This window comes from Balaenoptera physalus (genome assembly GCF_965194825.1).
Source record: "Balaenoptera physalus genome assembly, chromosome: 16".
Lineage (NCBI taxonomy): Eukaryota > Metazoa > Chordata > Mammalia > Artiodactyla > Balaenopteridae > Balaenoptera > Balaenoptera physalus.
Genome location: NC_138898.1, coordinates 91,541,426 through 91,557,176, shown reverse-complemented (window position 1 = coordinate 91,557,176; position 15,751 = coordinate 91,541,426). Strand labels below are relative to the sequence as shown.

The 15,751-nt window shown below is 47.5% G+C and overlaps 1 protein-coding gene across 5 annotated transcripts in view; it reads right to left on the bottom strand.

Annotated features, from left to right (window-relative positions):
* MAD1L1 (mitotic arrest deficient 1 like 1) overlaps nucleotides 1–15,751 on the bottom strand; it is a 331,750-nt gene that overhangs the window by 245,686 nt on the left and 70,313 nt on the right. For 4 of the 5 annotated variants that reach the window (XM_082430575.1, XM_082430573.1, XM_082430572.1 and 1 more), the window contains one exon: nucleotides 876–962. The exons of the other annotated variant lie outside the window; for it this stretch is intronic. In XM_082430575.1, the coding sequence (XP_082286701.1) occupies nucleotides 876–962 (87 nt within the window). The remainder of the gene's footprint in view (nucleotides 1–875; nucleotides 963–15,751) is intronic. 5 annotated transcript variants of the gene reach the window in all.

Below are 15,751 nucleotides of genomic sequence, written 5' to 3'. Positions count from 1 at the left end.
ATCAAGCAGGAAACTCCATAGAAACTGCTGAACAAGGCGGCTTCCAAGTCAGTGGACACAGGGAGGAGCTGGGGGGGCAGCACACCTGGAGAGGACACAGCAGCTCTGCCCCCACCCCACACACACGCCTCATGCATCTCTGCCCAGCTGGCTGATCCAAGCTGCACCCTTTGTAATAAACCAGTAATCCTAAATAAAGTGCTTTCCTGAGTTCTGTCAATCATTCTAGCAAACTATCAGAGAGGGGTTGGGGGGACCCTGAATTTGCAGTCAGATGAAGTGCGGGTAGCCTGGGAACCCCGAGGCAGGCGCGCCTTGTGGGACCAAGCCCTCACCTGTGGGGTCTGGCTGACCTGGGAGTTAGTGGCAGAGCTGAACTGACTCCTGGGGCGCCCAGCAGGTGTCAGAGGCAGAACTGGTGTGGAACCAGTTCCTCAGGCCCCGGAGGAAGTCAGAGCTGCCTGCCCGGGTGTGGACACGAGTGGCCCGGCTGTGCTGCTGCGTGGGCCCCTCCCCGAGGGCACAAGTCCACACACGTGCAAACACTCAGACACTTCAGCCCAGGCTCCAAGTTTCCACACGTTCATGGGGCCATGCGGAGCCCACGCCCCCACAAAGACGCAAATGCTCCTGGTGGGGCGCACGCCTTCCTCCCAGGGCCCCAGGGCTGATCTGCCACAGCGCCCAGATGACAGTACGCCCGCCGCCTCAGCTGAGTCTCACTGCCACGGGGCACCCCGCTGCCCCAGCTCCCGCTCGCTCAGGCCGAGGCAGGGATGGTGAAGCACAGCCACTCCTCAGCCAGGGGCACCCCCACCACAGCCCACTTTCCAGAGCGGACACGTCGCCACGAGACCGCGGGCCGCCAGGCCTACCTGCTGGTGATGGAGCTGCTCCTGTCCTGGAGGGCGAGCTCGCGCTGCTGCAGCTCCACGACGAACCTGGACAGGTCCTCTGGGGTCCTGGGGGGTCAAGAGCACACGTCAGTGCTGGCCGTGCCCTGGAGGGGGACCGGCTGACACGAGAAAGCGGCCCAAAGCCACGCCAGCCACTGGCGGTTCACAGCCCTGGGGCGAGTCGGGGCCTGCGCGCCGTCCCCGGAGCGGTGGGCTGTGGAGCCGTGCGCTCTCCGCCACCTGGGCTCACGCCACAGCCAGCCGCTAGCCATGCAACACTGGGGACATGACTTTTATAAGCCTTGATTTTATTTCACCTGTAAAAACAGGGTCGATACGTAACAATGTCACCATGCAGAGGTTTGAAGTGAGGTTTAAAGGCACCTGCCAGGCAGCTAGCAGGAGAGGTGCCCAGTGCGTTCCAGTTGCCTTTCCTCCCTTCCGCTTCAAAGTCCCGGTATGAGGACAGCAGCAGTGTAACAACCACAGCAGACACCCACATGCCCAATGCCTCGTAATTTTCAAAACTATTCCAGGTTAATGAGCTCAGTTAATGCTCAGAGCAGCCCTGCTGTTTACTCTTTCCATTTTGCAAATGAGGAAACTGAGACTCAAAGACACTGATGGCTGGTTCAGAGGCCACCCACTCTCAGCAGCACTGAGCCTCCATCTGAACCCCCTCCTCTAGCTCAGCACCGTGGCTCAGGAGAACATACACCAAGAATGTCTTTGACACACAGGTGGCCGACAGGGACATGAAAAGATGCTCAACATCGCCAATCATTAGAGAAATACAAATCAAAACTACAATGAGGTACCACCTCACCAGGTCAGAATGGCCATCATCAAAAAGTCTACAAATAAGACATGCTGGAGAGGGTGTGGAGAAAAGGGACCCCCCCTACACTGTTGGTGGGAATATAAATTGGTACAGCCACTATGGAGAACAGTATGGAGGTTCCTCAGAAAACTGAAAATGGAACTACCATATGATCCTGCAATCCCACCCCTGGGAGAGGGATTGGAGAAAACTCTAATTCAAAAAGATACATGCATCTCAATGGTCACTGCAGCACTATTTACAATAGCCAAAACATGGAAGCAACCTAAGGGTCCATCAACAGATGTGTGGATAAAGAAGATGTATACACACACACACACACACACACACACACACACACACACACAATGGAATACTACTCAGCCATAAAAAAGAGTGAAATAATGCCATTTGCGGCAACATGGATGGACCTAGAGACTGTCATACTGAGTGAAGTAAGCCAGACAGAGAAAGACAAATATCATGTGATATCACTTACATGTGGAATCTAAAAAAATGATACAAATGAACTTATTTACAAAATAGAAATAGACCCACAGACATAGAAAACAAACTTATGGTTACCAAAGCGGAGAGGGGGGATAAATTTGAAATTTGGGATCAACATATACACACTACTGTATATAAAATAAACAACAAGAACCTACTGTACAGCACAGGCAACTATATTCAATATCTTGCAATAAGCTATACTGGAAAAGAATCTGAAAAAGAATAGATACGTTTAACTGAATCACTGTGCTGTACACCTGAAACTAACAACATTGTAAATTAACTATATTTCAATTTTTTAAAATGGCTGATTTTATTTTAAAAATGTCTTTGAGAGACAGAATGGAACACCCAGCGGAGTACGAACATTCCCGACACCTGCATGGGGCACACAAACTAGACGGCTCGCTGGTGTGCAGCGGCCGAGAGGAGGTGAGCGCAAGGGCTGGGGCCGGGGCCGGAGCCCAGGGCTACGCGGGGGCCACGGCTCGGTACCCACAGGCCCTCCTCCCGGCCCCCAGAGCCAGCGCAGTGCCCAGTTTCCAAGAGCGCTCTCTGGCCTCCCCACCCCTCCTGCTGAAGTGGGCACCTGCAGTCACATGGTACCCAAGGACTGCTCACGGAAACCCGCTGAAACCGAGCCTCATGCCCAGGGCCCACAGACCCTGCACCACCAGGCCCCTGGGGCCTCCTCACCTCCCACTGGACTTCCCTCTGCTGCCTGAACACGGCAACCCGTTTGCTCCCCGAAACTCTGCGATAGTTAACCCTGGGACTGCAAAGCTCTTCCCTCAGTCTCCCCAAGCCTAGCTCGTTCTCAAAAGAGAGGTCTCAGGAAAGATGTCACTTCCTCCAAGAGGCCCCCAAGCCTCTCCCCACCCCATCACGACCCTCGCTGCACAGCACCACCACCCTTGTCATCAGTTTGGGGTCTCTCAGTGTCTGCCATCACTAGAACGTTAGCCCGAAGACTTGCGCTTGTCAGTGGTACGTCCTGAAAGCCCAGCGCAGCCCCTGCACAGAGGGGGCCCACGGCCCCACTCCTCACACACAGGGGTTCTGTCATCAACACTCCTCCCAAGGTAATTCCGTGATATCTCCCTTTCAGACCACCTCAGGGAGGCCCTTCCCTGGCCACCAGAAGAAAAGCCCTTTATTGGACGTTTTGTGAGGACATGGCCTCAAGGTGTGAGAACCACTAGGCACAGTGCCGAGATTTCTACCCTTACTCTGCCCTGAACACAAGCCAACTTTGTGGATTAGAAAATACTCACATTGAAAAGATGTTTACCAGTAGAAGACCTTGAGAAACTAAAACCTAGGAGGGGGAGAGGTTGAACCAGCCTTGAATGCCAATTCCCCATTCTTTTCAGAGCTTCCTAATGTTTTCCAACCTCAGGGACTTAAAGATACTAATAGGAAAATAAGTAAGCAAAACAAGTAAACCCTTTTAAGCCAAGAGATATTTTTTCTGAAACACTGTTAAGAGATTTAAGTTGTTTTCTATTTTTCTATGTTAGTCAAAGGAGTATGCGAACTATTATTAGATCAATGGGAAGTTTATTTAAAACCAATGAAGAACTTGCACGTCTACTTTTGCAAGGCCCCCAGTCCCTATGGGCCCAGGACCAGCCAACGCCGTGTGGGACAGGCAGACGGGTGCCCAGAGGGTGGCTGGGGGAGCATGACGGCGACCGCCCTCCTCCTCGCGCCCCTTCCAGGCTGGGCCACGTCTGCTCAGACCTGAAAGAGCAGTAGGAGGCCGTGGAGAAGCATCTGTCAGACAGACGGCCACACGCTCCGCGGGGCCTCTCACTAGCTGAGGGGCAGCAATACCCTCCAGGCAGAAGCCTTCCTGGACACGGGCGAGCAACTGGCAGAGTCGGGAGCACGTGACAGCAATTTAGAAACAAGAGTCTTGCCCTGAGGTACAAATTAGCCCGGCAAAGCCAGGAGTCAGAGTAACACAGAGGAGCCAGACTCTTAACCGAGGTTCTCCATTTTCCTTTGAAGTAAAGATAATTTGAAATGTAACAATTTAATAATGAGGGGAAATTGGGAACGGTCAAATGAAGAGAAAAAAGAACTCCTTCAGAAATGCTCTGCTCCCGCTGATGGCTCGGGCCTCTGCATCTTCCCGTGACACCTGCAGGCTGAGGCTGCCCCACGCACGCAGCCCCCCCACCCCGGGCGGCCCGAGGCTCTCACCCTTCAGCTGAACTCCACAGAGGCCATCAGACACCCAATGCTTTGGAACTTTTGAGCAGCTATTTCAACAAAGCATCAAGGGGCCTGGCTCCATATTCGAATACACTAAGCAGGAAACTGGCTTTCCTCTACCCCCCTCCATGCCACTCCGCCCCCTCGACCAGCCACGCAAACAAGAGCCCCTGCAGCGTGGCCTGAGTTTGTGCTGCTGCTCCCACCGAGGCCGGCGGGGGCGGGACGCCGGGGGCGGGAGGCCTCTGCACAGCCACGGGGGTACGGCTCTCGCACTGCCCACGGCCAAGGCAGGCTCTGCAGCAGTGGCTTCCCGGCCACGCCCCAGCCCCAAGTCCCAGGTGCGGTGCCACCGTTCAGATGCGCCGACCCCCCCAACCCCGCTCCCCGCAGAGGGGGCGCTTCAAGCTGCAGGGCCTGCCCTTCCCAGGTGGTGCCCGATCCCAGAGACCAAACTGCACAGGCATGGACCCCGCACCCCGTTCCTGCCTCAGCCCTGCCCCGGCCGCTGCTGGATGGCACACGGCAACGGGACCACCTTCTCCATGCGGCCTCTGGGCTGAACACCTGCAGCTCCCACTCTGTAAACAGAGACTCAGGAGTCCTGTCCAGTCATCCCTGCGGGCCACTAGGTTTCAAGTTCTCCTAAAAACCCGGAGACCAGGAAGCCAGGCGACAACACTCAAGAACTGTTCTACCCTCAGAGACACAGAAAAGGCGGGAAGTCTTGAAAGAGATGGATGGACTGCGGGAGACCCGGGGCTCAGGTCACAGCTCAGACAACTCCAGGCTGAGCCCGCCTCAACAGGGCTTCTTTAGGCTTATTTCCAAAACCCCAAGACCCAAGCGCATGGCGGCACTACCACCTGATATCCCCTCACACATCCGTTCACGTCATGGGAGCGGGAACCTTTAAAACCACTTCTTCAGGTACACAATTCAACCCCACTGTAACGCCAGGATTGGGAAACAAGGACAAAACATAGGTAATAGTGAAAGCGGTGCGTGACAGTTCATCATGTACATGAGGAGCACAAGTCTCCATTTAAAATTATCATTAATCAGTAAACAGTATGGAATTCCATGCACCTTTAGTTTGCAGTGTTGATCAAAAAGAAAATGTGTTCTGTCGGAGGAGTGCAGTGTATGAGCTTTAGTTAAAACAGAGTATTTGTGAGGCACTGGTTTGAGAATGTTCCACGTGAGAAAAAGAAAAGATAGCAAGGCAGGTTTGGAAACACGTGTACATTCTTGAGGCTGTGACAGGGTGAACCGAGGGTGCGGGTGAAGTTTGATCAAGGGGGCAGGAGGCCTGGCTTCAGGACACCTCTGTCTATACTGACAGCAGTACTATGAACACACCTAAAGAGAAGGAAGTAGGAAGAAATTAGGGCCTAAAGGACTCCCAAGGTAACCCAGTCCCCTGGGTGGACGGGCAGGAGGCATCTGGGTGACAGAGGACATGATCCCGGGCAGACTCGTGCATCCCCGAGGTCCCACCATGGGCTCCTTGGGGAAGAAACCCAGGCAGGAGAGCTCACTCATCCAGCACAGTGCCTCCTGTGACCTAGCAAGACAGGTCGCTAGCAAGGCTACCGTCCTGCCCCACTGCCCCAAGGAGGGCCGAGCCGTCCTCCTGGACCAGGTAAGAAGAGCAGCTGAAAGGGGAGACGACACCCATCGACCAGCAACTGCACTTCCAGGAACACGTCTCAAGGAAGCAACCAGGGCTGTGCCCTACGTGTGGTTAAGTACACATCGTGGCACTGCTTGTTTCTTAATGGTGGTAAAACACACGTAACACAGACCTTCCCATCTTAACCACTTCTGAGTGCACACTCAGCGTCAGTGAGTCATGCAGCCATCACCACCATACGTCTCCAGAACTTTCTCACCTTCCCAAACTGAGACCCTGTAGCCATTAAACGACAGCCGCAATTCCCCCCACTCCCAAGCCAGCCCTTGGCGCCCACCCTCTACTCTGTCTCTATGAATGCAACGCCTCCAGGGACCTCATATAAGTAAAATCACACACTATTTGTCCTTCTGTGTCTGTCTTAATTCACTTAGCCTAAGGTCCTCAGTGTGCCAAATGTCTTACGTGTCAGACTTCCCTTCCTCTTTAAGGCTGTGTAATATTCCACTGCATGGACATACTTATTTTACTTAACCATTCATCCTTCAGTGGGTACTTGGGTTGTTTCTACCCTTTGGCTACTGTGAATAATGCTGCTATGAACACTGGTTTTCAAATATGTGTTCAACTCTTTACTTTCAACTCTTTTGGATATATACCCAGAAGGAGAATTGCTGGATCATTCCATTTTCAATTTTTTGAGGAACCGCCATACCATTTTCTATACCAGCTGTATGATTTTACATTCCCTATGTATTTGTTTTTACTTAAAAAAAAAAAAAAAAAAGCTCGACAAGAGAAAATAAGTGAATAAGTTCTCAAAGCCATAACATGGGATACTATATTTGTTAAATCTGATGCTAGGCAAAAAGAGCTGGCCAGATGGTCGCTACAGATCACAAAAAGCACAAGAGAACATAGGAGGGCATACTCCCTCCTGGTCAGGGCAATGGGATATGTATAGCTTCATGGGATGTGGCATTGTAAAGTGGGGGATGGGGGGGTGGGGGGTGGGGGGTGGGGTCTGGAATAGTCAGAGCAACCCATGGGCCATTTGCACCAGAATCATCTGGATTAACTCCAGCCCACCTACCTCCAACTCTGGACCCACTGAATCGAAACCCCTGGAGGCGGGGCTTGGGACCTGCCAACAAGTAATTTTTTTTTTTAACACCTTTTTTAGAGTATAACTGCTTTACAATGGTGTGTTACTTTCTGCTGTATAACAAAGTGAATCAGCTGTACGTATACATATATCCCCATATCCCCTCCATCTTGCATCTCCCTCCCACCCTCCCTATCCCACCCCTCTGGGTGGACAGAAAGCACCGAGCTGATCTCCCTGTGCTATGCGGCTGCTTCCCACTAGCTATTTTACATTTGGTAGTGTATATATGTCCATGCCACTCTCTCGCTTCGTCGCAGCTTACCCTTCCCCCTCCCCGTGTCCTCAAGTCCATTCTCTATGTCTGCATCTTTATTCCTGTCCTGCCCCTAGGTTCTTCAAAACCTTTTTTTCTTTCTTAGATTCCACATATATGTGTTAGCATACGGTATTTTTCTCTTTCTGACTTACTTCACTCTGTATGACAGTCTCTAGGTCCATCCACCTCACTACAAATAATTTCATTTGTTTTTATGGCAGAGTAATATTCCACTGTATATATGTGCCACATCTTCTTTATCCATTCGTCTGTCGACGGACACTTGGGTTGCCTCCATGTCCTGGCTATTGTAAATAGTGCTGCAAGGAACAGTGTGGTACATGTCTCTTTTTAAATTATGGTTTTCTCAGGGTAGTGGGACTGCTGGGTCATACGGTAATTCTATTTTTAGTCTTTTAAGGAACCTCCATACTATCCTCCATAGTGGCTGTATCAATTTACATTCCCACCAACAGTGCAAGAGGGTTCCCTTTTCTCCACACCCTCTCCAGCATTTATTGTTTGTAGATTTTTTGGTGATGGCCATTCTGACCGGTGTGAGATGATACCTCATTGTAGTTTTGATTTGCATTTCTCTAATGATTAGTGATATTGAGCATTCTTTCATGTGTCTGTTGGCAATCTGTATATCTTCTTTGGAGAAATGTCTATTTAGGTCTTCTGCCCATTTTTGGATTGGGTTGTATGTTTTTTTGATATTGAGCTGCATGAGCTGCTTGTAAATTTTGGAGATTAATCCTTTGTCAGTTGCTTCATTTGCAACTATTTTCTCCCATTCTGAGGGCTGTCTTTTCGTCTTGTTTATGGTTTCCTTTGCTGTGCAAAAGCTTTTGAGTTTCATTAGGTCCCATTTGTTTATTTTTGTTTTTATTTCCATTTCTTTAGGAGGTGGGTCAAAAAGGATCTTGCTGTGATTTACGTCATAGTGTTCTGCCTATGTTTTCCTCTAAGAGTTTGATAGTGTCTGGCCTTGCGTTTAGGTCTTTAATCCATTTTGAGTTTATTTTTGTGTATGGTGTTAGGGAGTGTTGTCATTTCATTCTTTTACATGTAGCTGTCCAGTTTTCCCAGCACCACTATTGAAGAGGCTGTCTTTTCTCCATTGTATATTCTTGCCTCCTTTATCATCAAAGATAAGGTGACCATATGTGCGTGGGTTTATCTCTGGGCTTTCTATCCTGTTCCATTGATCTATATTTCTGTTTTTGTGCCAGTACCATACTGTCTTGATTACTGTAGCTCTGTAGTATAGTGTGAAGGCAGGGATTCTGATTCCTCCAGCTCCGTTTTTCTTTCTCAAGATTGCATTGGCTATTCGGGGCCTTTTGTGTCTCCATACAAATTGTGAAATTTTGTGTTCTAGTTCTGTGAAAAATGCAATTGGTAGTTTGATACGGATGGGATGGCATTGAATCTGTAGATTGCTTTGGGTAATATAGTCATTTTCACAATGTTGATTCTTCCAATCCAAGAACATGGTATATCTCTCCATCTGTTGGTATCATCTTTAATTTCTTTCATCAGTGTCTTGTAGTTTTCTGCATACAGGTCTTTTGTCTCCTTAGGTAGGTTTATTCCTAGGTATTTTATTCTTTTTGTTGCAATGGTAAATGGGAGTGTTTCCTTAATTTCTCTTTCAGATTTTTCATCATTAGTGTATAGAAATGCAAGAGATTTCTGTGCATTAATTTTGTATCCTGCTATTCTACCAAATTCATTGATTAGCGCTAGTAGTTTTTTGGTAGCATCTTTAGGATTCTCTATGTATATTATCTGCAAACAGTGACGGCCTTACTTCTTCTTTTCCAATTTGGATTCCTTTTATTTCTTTTTCTTCTCTGATTGCTGTGGCTAAAACTTCCAAAACTATGTTGAATAATAGTGGTGAGAGTGGGCAACCTTGTCTTGTTCCTGATCTTAGTGGAAATGGTTTCAGTTTTTCACCATTGAGAACAATGTTGGCTGTGGGACTGTCATATATGGCCTTTATTATGTTGAGGTAAGTTCCCTCTATGCCTACTTTCTGGAGGGTTTTTATCATAAATGGGTGTTGAATTTTGTCAAAAGCTTTTCCTGCATCTACTGAGATGATCATATGGTTTTTCTCCTTCAATTTGTTAATATGGTGTATCACATTGATTGATTTGCATATACTGAAGAATCCTTGCATTCCTGGGATAAACCCCACTTGATCATGGTGTATGATCCTTTTAATGTGCTGTTGGATTCTGTTTCCTAGTATTTTGTTGAGGATTTTTGCATCTATGTTCATCAGTGATATTGGCCTGTAGTTTTCCTTTTCTGTGACATCTTTGTCTGGTTTTGGTATCAGGGTGATGGTGCCCTCGTAGAATGAGTTTGGGAGTGTTCCTCCCTCTGCTGTATTTTGGAAGAGTTTGAGAAGGATGGGTGTTAGCTCTTCTCTAAATGTTTGATAGAATTCACCTGTGAAGCCATCTGGTCCTGGACTTTTGTTTGTTGGAAGATTTTTAATCACAGTTTCAATTTCAGTGCTTGTGATTGGTCTGTTTATATTTTCTATTTCTTTGTGGTTCAGTCTCAGAAGGTTGTGCTTTTCTAAGAATTTGTCCATTTCTTCCAGGTTGTCCATTTTATTGGCATAGTTACTTGTAGTAATCTCTCATGATCCTTTGTATTTCTGCAGTGTCATTTGTTACTTCTCCTTTTGCATTTCTAATTCTATTGAGTCTTCTCCCTTTTCTTCTCGATGAGTCTGGCTAATGGTTTATCAATTTTGTTTATCTTCTCAAAGAACCAGCTTTTTGTTTTATTGATCTTTGCTATCGTTTCCTTCATTTCTTTTTCATTTATTTCTGATCTGATCTTTATGATTTCTTTCCTTCTGCTAACTTTGGGGTTGTTTTGTTCTTCTTTCTCTAATTGCTTTAGATGTAAGGTTAGGTTGTTTATTTGAGATGTTTCTTGTTTCTTGAGGTAGGATTGTATAGCTATAGACTTCCCTCTTAGAACTGCTTTTGCTACATCCCATAGGTTTTGGGTCATCGTGTTTTCATTGTCATTTGTTTCCAGGTTTTTTTTGATTTCCTCTTTGATTTCTTCAGTGATCTCTTGGTTATTTAGTAGTGTATTGTTTAGCCTCCATGTGTTTGTATTTTTTACAGATTTTTTTCCTGCAATTGATATCTAGTCTCACAGCGTTGTGGTCGGAAAAGATACTTGATACAATTTCAATTTTCTTAAATTTACCAAGGCTTGATTTGTGACCCAAGATGTGATCTATCCTGGAGAATGCTCCATGAGCACTTGAGAAGAAAGCGTATTCTGTTGTTTTTGGGTGGAATGTCCTATAAATATCAATTAAGTCCATCTTGTTTAATGCATCATTTAAAGCTTGTGTTTCCTTATTTATTTACACTTTGGATGATCTGTCCATTGGTGAAAGTGGGGTGTTAAAGTCCCCTACTATGATTGTGTTGCTGTCAATTTCCCCTTTTATGGCTGTTAGTATTTGCCTTATGTATTGAGGTGCTCCTATGTTGGGTGCATAAATATTTACAATTGTTATATCTTCTTCTCGGATTGATCCCTTGATCGTTATGCAGTGTCCTTCTTTGTCTCTTGTAATAGTCTTTAAAGTCTATTTTGTCTGATATGAGAATTGCTACTCCCGCATTCTTTTGATTTCCATTTGCATGGAATATCTTTTTCCGTCCCCTCACTTTCAGTCTGTATGTGTCCCTAGGTCTGAAGTAGACAGCATATATATGGGTCTTGTTTTTGTATCCATTCAGCTAGTCTACGTCTTTTGGTTGGAGCATTTAATCCATTTACATTTAAGGTAGTTATCGACATGTATGTTCCTATTACCACTTTCTTAATTGTTTTGGGTTTGTCATTGTAGATCTTTTCCTTCTCTTGTGTTTCCTGTCTAGAGAAGTTCCTTTAGCATTTGCTGTAAAGCTGGTTTGGTGGTGCTGAATTCTCTTAGCTTTTGCTTGTCTGTTAAGGTTTTAATTTCTCCGTCGAATCTGAATGAGATCCTTGCTGGGTAGAGTAATCTTGGTTGTAGGTTTTTCCCTTTCATCACTTTAAATATGTCCTGCCACTCCCTTCTGGCTTGCAGAGTTTCTGCTGAAAGATTAGCTGTTAACCTTATGGGGATTCCCTTGTGTGTTATTTGTTGCTTTTCCCTTGCTGCTTTTAATATTTTTTCTTTGTATTTAATTTTTGATAGTTTGATTAATATGTGTCTTGGCCTGTTTCTCCTTGGATTTATCCTGTATGGGACTCTCTGTACTTCCTGGACTTGATTGACTATTTCCTTTCCCATATTAGGGAAGTTTTCAACTATAATCTCTTCAAATATCTTCTCAGTCCCTTTCTTTTTCTCTTGTTCTTCTGGGACCCCTACAATTCAAACATTGGTGCATTTAACATTGTCCCAGAGGTCTCTGAGACTGTCCTCAATTCTTCTCATTCTTTTTTCTTTATTCTGCTCTGCAGTAGTTATTTCCACTATTTCATCTTCCATGTCACTTATCCGTTCTTCTGCCGCAGTTATTCTGCTACTGATTCCTTCTAGAGAATTTTAAACTTCATTTATTGTGTTCTTCATTATTGTGTGTTTGCTCTTTAGTTCTTCTAGGTCCTTTGTTAAACATTTCTTGTATTTTCTCCATTCTAGGAAAGATTTTGGATCATCTTTACTATCATTACTCTGAATTCTTTTTCAGGTAGACTGCCTATTTCCTCTTCATTTGTTTGGTCCAGTGGGTTTTTCCCTTGCTCCTTCATCTGCTGTGTATTTCTCTGTCTTCTCATTTTGCTTAACTTACTGTGTTTGGGGTCTCCTTTTCGCAGGCTGCAGGTTCGTAGTTCCTGTTGTTTTTGGTGTCTTCTCCCACTGGGTAAGGTTGGTTCAGTGGGTTGTGTAGGCTTCCTCGTGGAGATGACTAGTGCCTGTGTTCTGGTGGATGAGGCTGGATCTTGTCTTTCTGGTGGGCAGGACCACGTCCAGTGGTGTGTTTTGGGTTGTCTGTGACTTTTTTATGATTTTAGGCAGCCTCTCTGCTAATGCGTGGGGTTGTGTTCCTGTCTTGCTAGTTGTTTGGCATAGGGTGTCCAGCACTGTAGATTGCTTGTTGTTGAGTGGAGCTAGGTCTTAGCGTTGAGATGGAGATCTCTGGGAGAGCTTTCGCTGTTTGGTATTACGTGGGGCCGGGAGGTCTCTGGTCGACCAATGTCCTGAACTCGGCTCTCCCACCTCCAAGGCTCAGGCCTGACAACCGGCTGGAGCACCAAGACCCTGTCAGCCACACGGCTCAGAAGAAAAGACAGAGAAAAAAAAGAAAGAAAGAAAGAAAGAAAAAATAATAAAGTTATGAAAATTAAAAAAAAGTATTAAAAATAAAAAAATTAAAAAAGAAAGAGAGCAACCAAACCAAAAAACAAATCCAGCAATGATAACAAGCGCTAAAAACTATACTAAAAAAAAAAAAGGGGGCTTCCCTGGTGGCGCAGTGGTTGAGAGTCTGCCTGCCAATGCAGGGGACACGGGTTTGAGCCCTGGTCTGGGAAGATCCCACATGCCGCAAAGCAACTAGGCCCGTGAGCCACAATTACTGAGCCTGCGCTCCGCAAGAAGAGAGGCCGCGACAGTGAGAGGCCCACGCACCGCGATGAAGAGTGGCCCCCACTTGCCGCAACTAGAGAAAGCCCTCGCACAGAAATGAAGACCCAACACAGCCAAAAACAAAAAACAAAAACGGACAGACAGAACCCTAGGACAAATGGTAAAAGCAGAGCTATACAGACAAAATCACACAAAGAAGCATACACATACACACTCACAAAAAGAGAAAAAGGGGAAAATATATATATATCGTTGCTCCCAAAGTCCACCGCCTCAATTTGGGATGATTCGTTGTCTATTCAGGTATTCCACAGCTGCAGGGTATATCAAGTTGATCGTGGAGATTTAATTCGCTGCTCCTGAGGCTGCAGGGAGAGATTTCCCTTTCTCTTCTTTGTTCGCACAGCTCCTGCGGTTCAGCTTTGGATTTGGCCCCACCTCTGCGTGTAGGTCGCCTGAGGGCATCTTGCTCTTTGCCCAGACAGGAGGGGGTTAAATCAGCAGCTGACTAGGGGGCTCTGGCTCTCTCAGGCCGGGGGGAGGGAGGGTACGGAGTGTGGGGCGAGCCTGCGGCAGCAGAGGCCAACATGACATTGCACCAGCCTAAGGCGCACCATGTGTTCTCCCGGGGAAGTTGCCCCTGGATCACGGGACCCTGGCAGTGGTGGGCTGCACAGGCTCCTGGGAGGGGCGGTGTGGAGAGTGACCTGTGCTCGCACACAGGCTTCTTGGTGGCGGCGGCAGCAGCCTTAGCGTCTCATGCCCGTCTCTAGGGTCCGCGCTGACAGCCGTGGCTCGCGCCAGTCTCTGGAGCTCCTTTAAGCGGCGCTCTGAATCCCCTCTCCTCGCGCACCCCGAAACAATGGTCTCTTGCCTCTTCGGCAGGTCCAGACTTTTCCCCAGACTCCCTCCCGGCTAGCCGTGGCGCACTAGCCCCCCTCAGGCTGTGTTCACGCCGCCAACCCCAGTCCTCTCCCTGGGGTCTGACCTCCGCAGCCCGAGCCTCAGCTCCCAACCCCGCCCGCCCCGGCGGGGGAGCAGACAAGCCTCTCGGGCTGGTGAGTGCTGGTCGGCACCCATCCTCTGTGCGGGGATCTCTCCGCTTTGCCCTCCGCACCCCTGTGGCTGCACTCTCCTCCGTGGCTCAGAAGCTTCCCCCCAGCTCACCCCCATCTCCACCAGTGAAGGGGCTCCTAGCGTGTGGAAACCTTTCCTCCTTCACAGCTCCCTCCCAGAGGTGTAGGTCCAGTCCCTATTCTTTTGTCTCTATCCTTTTTTCTTTTGCCCTACCCAGGTACGTGAGGAGTTTCTTGCCTTTTGGGAAGTCTGAGGTCTTCTGCCAGCGTTCAGTAGCTGTTCTGTAGGAGTTGTTCCACATGTAGATGTAGTTCTGATGTATTTGTGGGGAGGAAGGTCATCTCCACGTCTTACTCCTCTGCCATCTTGAAGGCGCCCCCCAACAAGTGATTATTGTGCACAACTTAAAACCACTGAGCATTTGTAGAAATGGAGAAATCTATGCATTAAAATAATCATATAACACTGCAAGGCAAGACACCAAAAAATTCTGTGCCACCCAGAAAATCATCTGCTACACACTTGACAAAGAAAACATTCTCTGAGGTTCTCTGTCAATTTGATAGACAAATACTGTTCCAGAACTTGGTCCAAATCTAAAAGAGGAATCCCAGAAGACAAAGCAGAGTGATTTACCTACAAATGTCATTGCAAGAACACTGGAAACTAACAGTTGAAATCAAGTGACTGCTGTGGTTACTATGTAAGAAAAGGGTACCACACGTTTTGCCGATTTGATATATAATCAACCATCTCCTTCAAAATAATTATAATAATACAACACAAAATGCGATACAAAAAACCAGAAATAACTAATGAAAACACAGCATCCAGGCTTCTCTGAACAGGGCTGCTCCACCACACAGCTGCAGGGGGAACTGCAAGTCCTGTGGTCACGGAAGTTTGTTTCTGAGGCGGAACCGTAATGCGGGAGAATCACTGCACACTCAGACAGGAATTGTCAGCACCTACGGATGCTACCCTGTCTCACCCTTTCAACAACTTTATGAGGTCGGCACTATCACCACCCCGATTCCACGGCGGGGGACGCTGGGGCACAGCAGAGTCAAGAGTAACCCACACCCAGACGGCCAGGCTGAGGTCGTGTCCCCGACTCTGTGCTGTCGTGTCCAGCAACTTCAGACTAGGTGTATAAACTATGCCATATGCACGATGCCATCAAGACAGTAAGTGTAAGTGACGTGAGGAAATAGTTTAACGATAACAAGCGTATACATGCACCGAAAAGAGCAAAACCAGAAACGAGATTAAGGGCAATTCGATTAAAAACATCTCTGGGGAGGTAAGAACTGGAAGAAGATGTTTAGGAACAGGCAGAGTCACATTCCAGTTGTGGAATTCCTGGTATTTTTTTCTTTTTTTCAAAAAGACTCCATAATTTTGTTGTGAGAACTTCTCCAGCTGTGGAAGCCAGGAGCCAGGGAATCGGTGGCCAGCTGTCAGCTGAGCCCGCACATCACGCTCACAAGGCATCTTCGTGGGCTGTTCCAAAGAGCCCCCAACCACCAT